Source organism: Amblyraja radiata, chromosome 18 (assembly GCF_010909765.2).
Source record: "Amblyraja radiata isolate CabotCenter1 chromosome 18, sAmbRad1.1.pri, whole genome shotgun sequence".
NCBI classification, from domain to species: Eukaryota; Metazoa; Chordata; class Chondrichthyes; order Rajiformes; family Rajidae; genus Amblyraja; species Amblyraja radiata.
Window position 1 is genome coordinate 38249921 of NC_045973.1, and position 16441 is coordinate 38266361.

Below are 16441 nucleotides of genomic sequence, written 5' to 3' on the forward strand. Positions count from 1 at the left end.
CTTCCCTGTTGTCTGGATGTTCTTTAAAGAGCTGCAATCCACAGGTATAATTGAAGCGGTTAGTGTATATTTCCGTTGTTTGGGGAATATTTTCAGTTTGAAATAAATGAATGATCTCACCCATTCCTTCAGTAAATGATGATGGGCCTCTTTTGTATAACAATATCTATTTATGCAATCCTTTACCTGAGCACGCTGTTTGGTGCTATGGACTGATTAAAGTTTGGCTAAGTGCTGGATCCAGGATATCACAAGAGGTTATCCAAGGATGGGTGGCGGATGGCTATGGATAGGAATGGTGGATTAGGGCTAGTTGATGGGTTGAAGGGTTGGAGAGGGTTTTGCCATGGATTGCCTGGTATAGAATAGGGTGGTGAGGTGTCGTTTTTATCGGAAGGCTTCAAAGATCACAGTTAAAGGGAACATTTTATAGTCAAGGGGAACAATTTTGGTAGTTGGTCATTCCTATTAACTCTTTTCCCTTTCACCTTGAACCTATGTCCTCTGGTCGTCGATTCCCCTACTCTGGGCAAGAGACTCTATTCCTCTCATAATTTTGTACACCTCTATAAGATCACTCCTCAACCTCCTTCGCTCCATGGAATAGAGACCCAGCCTACTCAACCTCTCCCTATAGCTGAGACGCTCTAGTCCAGGCAACATCCTTGTAAATATTTTCTGAACCCTTTCAGCTTGACAATATCTTTCCTATAATACGGTGTCCTGAACGGAACACAATATTCTAAATGCAATCTCTCCAGCGTCTTGCTTTGATTCTTGACGGGCCCCATTCTCTCCTCCAAACCTCCACTACTCTGTGTAAAAAAACATGCCCTGCACATCTCCACCAATCTTTCCCCCTCTCACCTTGTAGCCAAGCCCTTTAATGTTGGACATTTCCACCTTGGGAAAAAGGTTCTGACTGTCTACCTTTTCTGTGCCTTTCATAATTTTTATATACTATCAAGTCCCCCCCCTCAACCTCAGACGCACCAGAGATAAAAATCCAAGTCTATCCAACCTCTCCCTATCGTTGTAAACCTCTAATCCAGACAACATTCTGGTAAACCTCTCCTAACTTCCACATCTTTCCTGCAATGGGGTTACCAGAGCTGCAATATTCCAAATGTGCCCAAACCAAAGTCCTATAGAGCTGCATTATGACATTCCTGACTCTTAGAAACATAGAAACATAGAAAATAGGTGCAGGAGGAGGCCATTCGGCCCTTCGAGCTAGCACCGCCATTCATTGTGATCATGGCTGATCGTCCCCAATCAATAACCCGTGCCTGCCTTCTCCCCATATCCCTTGATTCCACTAGCCCCTAGAGCTCGATCTAACTCTCTTAAATCCATCCAGTGAGTTGGCCCCCACTGCCCTCTGTGGCAGGGAATTGCACAAATTCACAACTCTCTGGGTGAAACCGTTTTTTCTCACCTCAGTCTTAAATGGCCTACCCCTTTATTCTAAGATTTAACTCTTATACACAATGCCCCTGGCAATAAAGGCAAGCATTTATTGAGGGAAGCAAGAGAAGAGACTGTGGAGGCCTTGGCCTACTTGTGTTGCCAGAACCAGAGAATATAGGTTTATGGTGAATGGGGAAAGATTTAATTGGAACCTAAAGGGCCTGTCCCACTTGGGCGTCATTTGCACGTCACGCAGGTGGCGCGCAAAGATTTTGTGAATCTCCAAATCCTGGGGCGGCACATGCGACCGTGCATCACTGCCTACGCCACCATGCCTCACCATGCACCATGCGCGCGTAATGCATGCCATGCGCGCATCCTGTGCTCGTCACGACGCGTGCGTCGTGTGACGTGACGTGTAAATGATGTTGCATAAATGACGCGCAAATTACGACCTTAAGGGGCAACATTTTTATACAAAGGGTTGTATGTATATGGAACACGCCGCCAGAGGACGGTTTTGAGACAGATACTGTCATAGTTTAGTTTAGTTTATTATTGTTACGTGTGCCGAGGTACAGCGAAAAGCTTTTTGTTGCGTGCTATCCACTCAGTGTAAAGATTATACATGATTACAGTCAAGCCATGTACAGATACCGGATGAAAGGAATAACGTTTAGTGCAAGATAAAGTCCTATAAAGTCTGATTAAAGTAGTTCGAAGGTCTCCAAGAGATCGATGGGAGGCCAGGACTGCTCCCTAGTTGGTGAGAGAACGGTTCAGTTGCCTGACAACAGCTGGTCAGAAACTGTCCCTGAATCCCCTGGCCCTTGTGGCTAAGGGGATCAAGGGGTTTGGAGAGAAGGCAGGCACAGGATACTGAGTTGGATGATCAGCCATGATCATATTGAATGGCGGTGCAGGCTCGAAGGGCCGAATGACCTTCTGCACTTATTTTCTATGTTTCCTTGTTTGGACAGGTTTTGGACAAAATATTTGGACGTACATTGTTAGGACAGGTTTTGAGGGATATAGGCCAAACTCAGGCAGGTGGGACTAGTGTAGATGGGGCATGTTGGTCGGCGCAGACAAGTTGGGACGAGGGGCCTGTTTCCACTCTATGACTGTAAGTGTGATGGCAATATGTACGTATTAGTGTGAAGTGCATGGCAAGTGGGAGGAAGGAAGCCTGGATTACAAGAGAAATAGTGTTCTCTCGACTCTGGATCAGTTCCTGTGGACTGGAGGGTAGCCAAATTTTTAAGAAAGGAGGGAGAGAGAAAACGGGGAATTATAGATCAGTTAGCCTTACATCGGTAGTGGGGAAGATGCTCAAGTCAATTATTAAAGATGTTATAGCAACGCATTTGAAAAGTAGTGATGGGATCTGTCAAAGTCATTATAGAAATCATGCTTAACTAATCTTTTGAAATTTTTTCGAGGATGTAACAAGTAGAATGGATAAGGGAGAGCCAGTGGATGTGATGTATCTGGACTTTCAAAAAGTCTTTGACAAGGCCCCACACAAGATCAGTGTGCAAAATTAGAGCACATGTATTAGAGTCATAGAGTCATACTAGACTAAGTGGGACCCGTTGGGTCCCAGCATCACACGGGAGGGCTGGTCCCCCAACGCAATTTTCCACCTCTCCACCAATTCCAATATTGGTGGTCAGTGGGTGGGGGGTGGGGGGGGGGACTTTCTGGAGCGCTAGTATGGGTGTTGTGGGCTGAAGGGACTGGTTTCCAGAGGGCTAGTATGGACATTGTGGGCCGATTGGATTCTTGAGCTGGCGGCTCAGTCACTCAAGCCTGTTGTGCTGGCAGCTCACTCACTCACGGCTGGTAGGCTGGCAGTTGACTCACGGCTATTCCTTGAAATTCCATTTCAAGCAGGGTGCAAAGCCACCAAATTCAAGTGCAGTTTCTCACCACTTCAAGCAGGGTGCAAGGCCACCAAATTCAAGTCTCCATGTCTCGCTGACTATAAATAAGATTGCAGAGCTCTGAGACGCAGAGGGAACTGACGAAGAAATGTGTAGGAAGGAACTGCATATGCTGGTTTAAACCGAAGAAAGACACAAAACGCTGGGGTAACTCGGCGGGTCAGACAGCATCTCTGGAGAAAAGGAATAGGTGGCATTTTGGGTCGAGAGCCTTCTTCAGACTGAGAGTCAGGGGGAGGGGGAATGAGAAATATTGACTGATGTAGAGAGATATAGAACAAATGAATGAAAGATATGCAAAAAAGTAACTTATGATAAAGGAAACAGACCATTGTTAGCTGTGGCCTCGGAGAGAACGAGGAGAGAAAGACACAAGACGATATTGAACCTAGTACAATGACTTGGGTGGGGGAGGGATGTAGAGACAGGGGATAGAAGGGTTACTTCAAGTTAGAGAATTCAATGTTAATACCGCTGGGGTGTAAGCTGCCCAAGCTAAATATGACGGACTGTTCCTCCAATTTGCATTTGTCCGCACTCTGACAAGGGAGGAGGCCCAGGACAGGAAGGTCAGTGTGAGAATGGGAAGGGGAATTAAAGATTAGATAGATGCCATAACCAAGGATTAGAAAGATTATCATTGGTGGATAAAAATGGGGAATTGTGGTAACAGTTGGATCAGCCAGATTCTCATTAAGTGCTGGAACAAGTTTGAGAAGTTGGGTGGCGTACTTCTGCTGCTAATTTGTATTTTTGTCATTTTATATTTGCTTGACACAAATGCAAGGGAAAATTGCTATCCCCAGAAGTTTCGATTTACATAGAACTACTAAGTACAAGGCAGCTTATTGTATAATTGTGTTAATGCTTGAATTCCTCCCTCCTTTGTAACATTCTATGGCAAGCGAAACATGTATTTCTTATTTCTTAGGCTTCAAAAAATGTGTTAAGTGTGGCTGACCAAGAAAGTGCAAATAATCAAAATGATGTAATTAAGTTTGGAATACAAGAGCAGAACAAAAGCAAAGCTGAAGTGAAATGGAAATACAAGGTAGGTTGGTTCTGCAGAGCCCCAAATTTATATGACGTTTTAAGATTTATGTAATTATGCATATATATATATATATATGTGTGTGTGTGTGTATATATATATATATATATATAATATATATATAAATGGACTAAATGTAGATGTGTTGGTGAGTAAGTTTCCTGATGGCACCAAAATTGGAGAAGTTGCAGACAGAAGATACAGCAGAATATGGATCAGCTGCAGAAATGGGCGGAGAAATGGCAGATGGAGTTTAATCCGTGCAAGTGCGCGGTGTTCTACGTTGGGAGGTTGAATATAAGGGGAGAGAATACAGTTAATGGCATCTATATACTTTTAAAACTCTGTGTGTATGTGTGGGTGTACGGCATTTTGCTTTGAAATGTATCTCCTTGAAAACCAGGCGCAAAAACGCAGAGATTTTTACAATTTCGGTAGGGATTTATCTTATGAGTTCAGAAATCCACTCCTTGGTCAATTATTTCCCCAGATTTTGAATAAAATTGATCACAAAACTCACTTTAAAAAAAATAAAATTGCCGCTTGAGCTGCTGACGTCACAATGCCCACATGCCCACCAATCGAGGCCCACCTGCCTCAAGGCCCCGCCCCCCGCCACCACTGTGGACTAAAGCCCCGCGCCCAGCGCAATGTACGCTCGCGCCACACCTCCTGCAGCTGGACTCCCACGCCCGCCCGCCCACTGCAATCTCCACCCCCCCGTTCTCAAAATGCGCAGGGGGTGGGAGCAGTCATGTGGTGGGAGCTGCCATGTGGTGGGAGCAACCATGTGGTGGCCACGAGGGGGGATACGTGTGAGGCTTTGTCTTGCGAAGCTTCCATGAAGATGGTTATGCTGGGATGCAGGATACGATATGTGTGTTTTTTCTTTCTTTTTTAAATCTTCCTCGATCAAATGTGGTAAAGAGGGGCAGTTAGAGCAGTAGCATGCTCCTCTAGTCTGGAAAACTTCCAGTGTCCCTGAGGACCACACCTGTGCCAGGTACGTCCAGCTGCAGATCCTTACGGCTGCGTTAGGGAACTGGAGCAGCAGCTGGATGATCTCCGAACCATCTGGAAGACTGGGGAGGTCAAAGAAAGGAGTGACCTTGAGATGGTCATGGTAGCATCTAGGGTACGGGCAGAAAGTAGATGGGTGACCACCAAGAAAGGGAGTATTCAGAGAGTGTTACAGTCCCCTGTGGATATTCCCTTCAACTACAGGTATTTCCATTTGGATATTGTTGAGGGCGGATGATTGAGGAGGGGCGAGCAATGATTGTCAGGCTGTGGCAAGGGTCTGTCTCTAAGGTACTGCAGGGAAGGGTAAAGACAGCCAGATTCATAGTGAAAGGAGACCTGTTAGTTAGCGGGGCAAGCAGGACATTCTGTGACAGTAAAAGAGACTCCAAGCTGCAGGACAATCTGCTGAATGGCTGCAGAACATTCTCAAGGCAGAGGACAAGCAGCCAGAAGTCGATGTGCACATTGGCACAAATGACATTGGTAGGAAAAAGAGCCCTCCATCGATGTACAGGTGTGTAGGTGTGTAGGCTTGTTATAAATGTAATTATCGCTAGTGTGTGTAGGATAGTATTGGTGTGCGGGGATCGCTGGTTGGTGCGGATCCAGTGGGTCGAAGGGCCAATTTCCATGCTGTATCTCTAAACCAAACTAAACACTCTCTCCTGAAACAGCTGCTCCCACTAGTGCCTGCCTACCTTCCTTCACTAGAGCACGAGGAGCAGTCTCTATGGAACACTAATGCTGCTTTTTAAATCCTATGTGCTGCTTCTTCACTCTGCTGGGCACTTGCAAATGAGATGTTCATTTACATGTTCATTTATATTTGTCCTGTAGTTTTCACGATGGTTTAGAAAATCATATAGTAGCAATAAGAAAGCTACATTAAATAATATAACTTAAAATGAATTTATAAAGAGGTGAAATGGTATCTGTTTAGAAATGAAAAACTTCCAGCTGCACTTTCTTTACTTCCCAGAACAGTAAACCAGATTCTCTGCTAAAAATGGAAGACACAAAATCAGAAAAATCATTCCTGACGGGAAGCAAAGACAAGAGCAAGCTCAAGTTGGTCTTCACCAATAAAAAGTTGCTCAGGTTTGTGGTTAAAGTAATAGATTAAAAGCCTCCTCATTTGTATTTGACTTATTTGTGGACTTTAAATATTTACTGAACGACGCAACTGCACAACTAGCAAAACAAACAGAGGTGGCATAAGAACAGAACCTTATTTAGAGGTTGACCAAAGTAACAATGCTGGAGTAACTCAGCGGGTCAGGCAGCATCTGTGGAGGGGATGGCGAAGCTTTGGGTCAAGATTGTTCCTTAGACTCCAAACAGATGTTCTGTACTTTGTCACAGCTGCCACATCAATAAGCAAGGCACGTTTTTAACCCTTTGCATGAATCCAAAATGTATCCTAAGAATTTGGATCACTTAAGACTGAAAACATTTTTTTGTGTTATACAATTAAAAATTAACTCAATGGACAGTTAAATGTATTTACGAACCCATGGGGTAAAATGCAAACCTGGCAATTTAATGTGCCGAAGATGGCAGCTTAATTTTTTGATGTATTGAGTTGGAGATAGGAGAATGAGTCCAGAAATGTGACTGGGCACTTCCTGTGTGAGTGGCTTTGGTAACCTCTACACCACTTCTACATTGGAGATGAAAATGAAGATGTCATGCCCTTTGTCACATTGAGAGCAAAATGAGACCAGATCTAGTGGAGGGCAGTTTCCAGGGCAGTTTCTGGTGCAATCTCAGAGACCTGTGTACCCATCACAGACGTCAAAGCAGCAGCTTTCACACAGCGATGTCCAAACCACACTGACCCCAGTCTTCACTGCCATTACTCTGCTATCCACTTCTTTATCCCTGCTTCTCTCAATTCTCCACGCACCACATCTTCATTCCAATCTTGTTTTCAGTCTCCGCTGGGATACCACACTGGCCTGCCAGATCCCAATATCAGTCAGCAGCCTCACCCCAATACTGGGCGTCAGTTCTCATCTCCCCAACACAAGCTGGCCCTTTACCTCTACCCAGACGAGGTGGTCTGAGCCCATCACCACCAATATTAGATTACACAAATTATACAAAGTGCCAAACTAACATGCCCAAAATAAGTGAAGGTGAGTATTTAATCCTAGATCCTCTTACCTCTTTATCATGGCCAGAGGCAAATAGGGTTTGTGGCTGACCACCTGAGTACAGACTTGTGACAATTCCCGTCTCATATCTTCAAAGTCTCCTATGTTTGGGTTCAGGACCCTAGGCTCTGAATTAACCGTGTCACTCTCCATCCTAATGCAGAATTCCACCATATTATGGTCACTGTTGCCCAAGGGGCTTTGCACAAGATCGCTAACTAATCCTTCCTCATTGCACAATACCTAGTCTAGAATGGCCTGCCCTCTAGTCGGTTCTTCTACATATTGGTTTAAAAAACCATCCCGTCTACATTCCAGGAAACCCTCCTCCTCAGCGCTGCTACTAATTTGGTTGGCCTAATTTATATGTAGATTAAAGTCACCCATAATAACTACTGTACCTTTGCTACACGCATCCACAATTTCCTGCTTGATGTTATCTCCAACCTCCTTACTGTTTAGTGGTCTATATACAACTCCAACAAGCGTTTTCTGCCTTTGGCTATTTCGCAGTTCTACCCACACTGATTCTACAGCATCCAAGCTAATGTCTCTCCTAGCTATTGCATTAATCTCCTCTTTAACCAGCAATGCCATCCCACCTCTTCGTGTCTGTCTATCCTTCCTGAATATTGAACACCCATGCATGATTAGCTCCCAGCCTTGGTCACCCTGGAGCCATGACTCTGTAATTCCAACTATATCATATTCCTTAACTACTAACTGCACATTCAATTCATCCACCTTATTATGAATGCTCCTCGCATTAAGGCTCAAAGTTTTCAGGTTTGTTTTTCATATCTCCCTTCTACCTTTTGCTTCTGTCCTTTTATGACCCTCTGTCTTGTTGCATTGGTTCTCACCGCCTGCCCTGTTAGTTTAACCGTGACCTTTCCCACTGTTTAGCTTAAACCCAGCCGTGTAGCACTAGCAAACCTGCCTGCCAGAATGTCAGTCCCCTCCAATTAAGGTGCAACCTGTCCCTTTTATACAGGTCACCCCTGCCCCAGAAGAGATCCCTGTGATCTAGAAATCTAAATCCCTGCCCCCTGCACCAACTCCTCAGCCACACATTCAGATCCCCTATCTCCCTGTTCCTGCTCTTGGGCTCCCTATTGCTGGAAAGAGTGCAGAGAATATTTATGAGAATGTTCTGATCTATCGGAAGAAGTTGAGCAGGGTCGGATTTTATTCCTTGGAGTGCAGGAGGATGAAGGGTGATATTATAGAGGAGTATAAGATCATGAGTGAATAGACAGGGTAGATGCACAGAGTCTTTTACCCAGAGTAGGGAAATCATAGTTAGGAAAGGTTCAGAGGGATATAGGCCAAATGCGGGCAAGTGTAGATGGGGCATCTTGGTTGGCATGGGCAAGTTGGTCCAAAGGGCCTGTTTCCATGCTGTATGATTCTATCAGCTGGTAAAAATGTATGTTTGTTAGTGTAATAAACTATTTTTTTGGTTAAAGGAGCCTGCAAACTCAGCTTTAGTAGTGATTTATGATATCTGATGTCAGCTACCCATGTTTTCCAGAGATGCTGCCTGACCTGCTGAGTTACTCCAGCACTTTGTGTCCTATTATGTATTAACCACCATTTGCAGTTCTTTGTTTCAACCACATACAATGATAATACATTACTCGGTTAAAGCGAGCAATCAGCAATAACGGAAGCCACCTCCCCCTCTATGGTCCATTGTAACGAGGAGTTACTGTGTTATCAATTTTGTTGATGATACAAAGCCAAATGGAAGGAGAATGATGCAGAGAGCTTTTAGAAGGATTAAAAAACGGGCAAAAACTGATAGATGAAATGTAATATGAAAAATGAATGCAGAATTTTTATACATGCTCAGAGCTCGAAATTGTTCATTTACAGGGGGATGGAAAATTAATTTGCAAGTATTACAAACAATTGTGTTGGAAGGAACTGCCACTGCTGGTTTAAACCGAAGATAGACACAAAAATCTGGAGTAACTCAGCGGGTCAGACAACATCCCTGGAAAAAAGGAATGGGTGACATTTCAGGTCGAAATGCTTCTTCTCCTTTTCCTTTTCTCCAGAGATGCTGTCTGACCCACTGAGTTACTCCAGCTTTGTGTGTCTATCTTACAAACAATTGTGTTGGCCTTTAATATGAGAGTGTTTGAGTATAAAAGTGGAATCATCTATCCCAGTTGTCTCAGGTCCTGCTGAGTCTACATATGGAATATTGTCTCTGGTCTCCCTACCTAAAGAAAGATATACTTACAGTTGCAGGAGGGCAGTGATGGGTCATCAGAGCCAGGGAAGTAATCCTGCTTATTCTTGCCTACAAGAGGCGTAGTAAAACAGCACATACCTTGTCAGTACATCACAACTCGTTTTCTCCCTTGTACAACTGATTAATAGCAGAGCACACAGCAGTTGTATATGACCATGCAGCACAAGCTTATAGTTACCAATATTGAAAACTATAGATGTTTAAGAAAGAACTGCAGATGCTGGAAAATCGAAGGTACACAAAAATGCTGGAGAAACTCAGCGGGTGCAGCAGCATCTATGGAGCGAAGAAAATAGGCAACGTTGCCTATTTCCTTCGCCCCATAGATGCTGCTGCACCCGCTGAGTTTCTCCAGCATTTTTGAAAACTATAGATAAGGGTTAGGAATATATCACAATCATTGTGCTTGTTCAATATAGTCGCCACAATGTTTATTTATAATGTAACATAGACTCTATTCATGACACAATTGACTGTGTGATATATAACCAATATGCGTTGCGTGGTTGATAATGTGGGACATTTTTCCTTTGATGTCAAAACATTTTGTTTCAACAGTTGTAAAGGAGTGAAAACACAGCCTAAATCTGTGAAATCTGATAATGTGTTTGGCTGTTTACAAAATATTAAGGAAGACAAGCCCAAAGCAGTGAGAGATGAATATGAGTATGTGTCAGATGACGGGGAATTGCAGATTGACGAGTTTCCGATAAGAAGAAAGAAGACTGCTCCTAAAAGAAGTTTAACATGTAAGAAGCTTGTTTAGGCTTTTATATTCACATATACTGAAAAGTAAATCATGGCATTTGCAGTTTGTGTGCAGTAGGCTATTCATCGAAACATTGGTATCAGAGTATTCCAGGATCAGAGGCATTGATAAATACTACAGTGCTTGTCCTGTGTCAGGTATGGAAATGGTTTACATGGCAAAAATACACGAGGGCAATCTGTGTAATGGAAAGAAAATCGGATTGGAACTGTGAGGGGCAGATGGAGTGGTGTGGATGTGCAATATCTAGATTGTTTCAAGATTATGGAGATGAATGGAATTGATGATTTATGTGGAGTTTTTTGCCGCAGAAGACTGACAATACATTTGTTTTGTAGTTTTAACAAAGACCAAAGAGAGTGTTGGAGTTGCTGAAATGAAAGAACCTTTGGTTCAGCACTGTTCTAACCAGGTACGTTGACACATACTTCACTAATTACTGTGGAAGTAGCGTTGCATGTACATCCATTGTCAACTAAAGCTTCACTGGCAATAATATTACCTACAAATCGTTCCTTTAGTTTAATTTAGTTATACAGCACGTAAACAGTCCACCGAGACCCCCATCAACCTGCGATCCCCGCACATTAACACTACCCCACACATGAGGGACAATTTATATTGTTCAAGAAGGAACTGCAGATGCTGGAAAATCGAAGGTAGACAAAATTACTGGAGAAACTCAGCGGGTACGGCAGCATTTATGGAGCGAAGGAAATAGGCAACGTTTCGGCCCGAAATGTTGCCTATTTCCTTCGCTACATAGATGCTGCCGTACCCGCTGAGTTTCTCCAGCAATTTTGTCTACAGACAATTTATACTTATACCAAACCAATTAATCTACAAACCTGTTCATCTTTGGAGTGTGGGAGGAAAGCGAAGATCTCGAAGAAAACCCACACGATCACGGGGAGAACGTACAAACTCCGTACAGACAGCACCCGTAGTCAGAATTGTAAAACTGAAATCAAAACTCACGGCATTCAAAATGTAAATCAACAATTGTGTAGGATGAAAGAAATTAACTTTTCTTTTCATGATTTAGATCCTTGCTTGGCATTTTTTTCTGTTAAAATGAAATCATTTTCTGGATTTGTGTGCCAGTGGGAACATGGCCAACATTTATTGCCATCTTTTATTGCCCAAGAAAAGGTGGTGCTCAAACACCACCACCATCTTCAATGACAGTTTCCTTTTATTCTAGTATTTTCATTTGTAGGTTCACCAGCAGGATGGCAACTCAACTGATGAAGATTCTCTACATATTGATACGGAGGCAAAGCCAGATCTTAGTACTGCCAAAACAGCTGAAACAGGTAGTTCTGCTGGGATATTGGATCTGCTACAGGCCAGCAAACAGGTTGGAGGTATCGAATATAGTGGAAATAGGTAACTATCATTACTTCAATATCCAAAGAAGAATATGTTGTGGGTTGATGTTGCATTTCAGCTGTAAATTTTAATGGCTATTTTAAATTTAAATAAGCTACTATTTTCTTTGTTATAGGTTTTACACAGAGAGTTCTTGAGTGTGTGGAATTCTAGAAACATAGAAAATAGGTGCAGGAGGATGCCATTTGGCCCTTCGAGCCAGCACCGCCATTCATTGTGATCATGGCTGATCGTCCCCAATCAATAACCCGTGCCTGCCTTCTCCCCATATCCCTTGATTCCACTAGCCCCTAGAGCTCTATCTAACTCTCTCTTAAATCCATTGAGTGACTTGGCCTCCACTGCCCTCTGTGCCAGGGAATTCCACAAATTCACAACTCTCTGGGAGAAAAAGTTTTTTCTCACCTCAGTCTTAAATGGCTTCCCCTTTATTCTAAGACTGTGGCCCCTAGTTCTGGACTCACCCAACATTGGGAACATTTTTCCTGCACCTAGCTTGTCCAGTCCTTTTATAATTTTGTATGTTTCTATAAGATTCCCCCTCAACCTTCTAAACTTCAGTGAATACAAGCCTAGTCGTTTCAATCTTTCCTCACATTTCCTCTTCCAAATCATTAATATATATGGTAAACAGTTGCGGCCCCAACACCGAGCCTTGCGGCACTCCACTCGCCACAGCCTGCCATTCTGAAAAGGATCCGTTCTCTCCTACTCTTTGCTTCCTGTGTGCCAACCAATTTTATATCCATGTCAACACCCTACCCCCAATACCATGTGCTCTAATTTTAGTCATCAGTCTCCCGTGCGGGACCTTATCAAAGGCTTTCTGAAAGTCTAGATACACTACATCCACTGGCACCCCTTCATCCATTTTACTTGATACATCCTCAAAAAATTCCAGAAGATTAGTCAAGCATGATTTCCCTTTCAAAAATCCATGTTGACTTGGACTAATCCTTTTACTGCTATCCAAATGCCCCATTATTACCTCTTTAATAATTGACTCCAGCATCTTTCCCACCACCAAAATCAGGCTAACTGGTCTGTAATTCCACGTTTTCTCTCGCTCCTTTCTTGAAAAGTGGGATAACATTAGCTATCCTCCAATCCACAGGAACTGATCCTGAATCGATCGAACATTGGAAAATAATCACCAATGCGTCCACTATTTCTAGAGCCACCTCCCTGTGGACCCTGGGATGCAGACCATTAGGTCCAGGGGATTTATCATCCTTCAGTCCCATTAGCCTACCCAATACTATTTCTCACCTAATGAAAATTTCTTTCAGTTCCTCTACCCCCTTTGATCCTCTGTCCACCAGTACATCTGGGAGATTGTTTGTGTCTTCCTTAGTGAAGACAGATCCGAAGTACCTGTTCAACTCTTCTGCCATTTCCTTGTTACCCATAATAATTTCACTCGTGTCTGCCTTCAAGGGTCCCAGATTTGACTTTGCGACTCTTTTTCCCTTAACATATCTAAATAAACTTTTACTGTCCTTCTTTATATTCCTGGCCAGCTTCCCCTCATACTTCATCTTTTCAGCCCGTATTGCCCGTTTTGTTTCCTTCTGTTGTCCTATGAAAGTTCCTCAATCCTCTGGCTACCGGCTACTCTTTGCTGTGTTATACATCTTTTCTTTTAGTTTTATTCTATCCCTAACTTCTCTTGTCAGCCACGGTTGCCTCCTACTCCCCTTAGAATCTTTCTTCGTTTTTGGAATGAAATGGTCCTGCGTCTTCCGGATTATGCCCAGAAATTCCTGCCATTGCTGTTCCACCGTCATTCCTGCTAGGATCCCTTTCCAGTCTACCTTGGCCAGCTCCTCTCTCATGCCTTCATAGTCTCCTTTGTTCAACTGCATCACTGATATTTCAGATTTAACCTTCTCCTTCTCAAATTGCAGATTAAAACTAATCATATTATTATCACAACCTCCAAGCGGTTCCTTTACCTCGAGTTCTCTTATCATATCTGGTTCATTGGACACCACTAAACCCAGAATTGCCTTTTCTCTGGTCAGCTCCATTACAAGCTGCTCTAAGAATCCATCTCGGAGGCACTCTACAAATTCTCTTTCTTGGGGTCCTGAACCAACCTGATTTTCCCAATCTCCCTGCATATTAAAATCCCCCATCACCACAGCGGCATTACCTTTGTTACATGCCAGTTTTAACTACTGCTGTTTAACTTCTCTGCCTCAGAGGGCAGTGGAGGCTGGATCTCTGGATGCTTTCAAGGGAGAGCTAGATAGAGCTCTTAGGGATTGCGGAGTTAAGCGATAAGGACAGAAGGCAGGAACGAGGTACTGATTGGGGTTGATCAGCCATGATCACATTGAATGGCGGTGTTGGCTCAAAGGGCCGAATGGCCTACTCCTGCACTTATTGTCTATTGTTTCCTGTACCCCTATCATTTAATACATTTGATTCGTTACAATTAAGATTTGTTCACTTTTATTTGGCTGTTTTATAGAAGTAAAATTGTGTCAGTTAATTTAAACACTTAATCTGACAAAATCCTCTCAAATGTTTTTTTTTCCAGCAAAATCGTTAAAGTAGCCAAAGCCACCAACTATGACATCACCGAATTCAGGTACTATTAATATCCTAACAAGGTTAAACTTACTTGTTGCAGCTGAACAAGGAGCAATTCAGATAGAAAAATATGATCAAAGCACACATTGTCACAAAGATGGACACTATTAGATATGTGCGCACAAAAACTGATTGATAGTCATAGAGTGATACAGCACAGAAACTGGCCTTTCAGCCCAATTCATCCAAGCTGACCTTACAGAACATACAGTTTGATGGATGCTGAAAATCTAAGAGGAATATGTTGCAAGTCCTCAGCAGGCAGGCAGTATTGATGCAGAGAAATATCAACATTTCTGGTTGATGACAAAACAACTTGGCCATTCAAATACTTATTGTTTTCATATTTCTTAGCTTTATTCTGTTTCAAAAAGAAAAGTTATGGTAAGTCATGGATCTAGTAATGTTTCCTCATTGCATGAACTAAAATTCATGAGATTGACAGCAATTGAGACAAGTTTCAGAAGCAGAATTCCAATACACATTGGCTTCTATGTTTAGGAAAGAAATATAGATCCTGGTTTTAAGTGAAGATTGACACAAAAAGCTGGAGTAACCCAGCATGCCAGACAGCATCCCCAGAGAAAAGGAATAGATGATGTTTCGGTTTAAGACCCTTCTCCACCCGCTGAGTTACTCTGGCTTTTCGTTTCGAATTTTGGCTTCTATGTTATATACTATATGCATAGGATTAGTCATAGTCATGAGTGATACAGCGTGGAAACAGGCTCCAGCCCAACATGCCCACACCAGCCAATATGTCCCAGTGTGGCGCCACCTGGTGGCAACCCAAGGGCACAACGAACCATCGGCTCTAGAGGGCAGCGTCTTGGTGCGGGAGGCGCTAGTCACGGGGTCGGTACCTGAGTTGGTATTTAAGGCCAGGCAACGCCCGTGTCCTTGAAGGGGTAGGGAGCTGTATTGGAGAGAATAAACACGTCTAGTGCACGCAACTCGTGTCCGACTAGTTTTTGGCTGGACTCCTGCGAGTCCCCGCTACATTGGTGACCCCCGACGCCCAGGAGTGTAATCCTGGAAGCGAAATTTGGAAAAATAAAATGCATTCTGCCGCTGCCGCCTACAGGGCCGACGTGGCCGAACTCAACACGGTCTCCCTAAAGCTACCTCCATTTTGGACCCCGCAGCCGGGGTTTGGTTTCGACAGGACGAATTCCAATTTTACATCTGCGGCGTTACAGCTGACGAGACTCGCTATCACTATGTGGTAAGCGCCCTTGACCAGCAGACGGATATCATGATCTTATACACCTCTATCAGATCACGCTTCATCCTCCTGCGATCCAAGGAATAATGTCCTGCCCATCCTCTCTCTATAACTCAGGCCTTTGACATCAAACTTTGTCAACATCAAAATTTGGCAACAAACATCCTCGTAAATCTTTTCTGCACCCTTTCCAGCTTGACATCTTTCCTTTCACAGGCTGACCAAAACGGAACACAATACTGTAAATGTGGCCTCACCTTTGTCTTGTACAGCTGTAACTCAGTACTCCGACTGATAAAGGCCAATGTGCCAAAAGCCTTCTTGCACCTTATCTAATCGTGATGCCACCTCTAAGGTACCATGTACCTACATTCCTAGATCCCTCTACTCTACAACACGTCCCAGAGTGCTGCCATTAACTGTGTAGTTCCTGCCCATGTTAGACATCCCCAAATGCAAATCCTTGCACTTCTCTGTATTAAACTTCATAAACCATTCCTCAGCCCACCTGGCCAACCGATCAAGATCCTGCTGCAATTTTTGACAACCATCTTTGATATCTACAATACAACCCACTTTAGTATCATCTGCAAACTTACTAATCATGC

General features: G+C 43.4%; 1 protein-coding gene across 1 annotated transcript in view; it reads left to right on the top strand.

Annotated features, from left to right (window-relative positions):
- Positions 1-16441, top strand: part of phf2 (PHD finger protein 2) — a 138863-nt gene that overhangs the window by 103227 nt on the left and 19195 nt on the right. Inside the window, exons 13-18 of the mRNA XM_033037179.1 lie at positions 4288-4407; positions 6410-6528; positions 10408-10598; positions 10957-11030; positions 11838-12007; positions 14556-14606. Of these exons, the coding sequence (XP_032893070.1) occupies positions 4288-4407; positions 6410-6528; positions 10408-10598; positions 10957-11030; positions 11838-12007; positions 14556-14606 (725 nt within the window). The remainder of the gene's footprint in view (positions 1-4287; positions 4408-6409; positions 6529-10407; positions 10599-10956; positions 11031-11837; positions 12008-14555; positions 14607-16441) is intronic.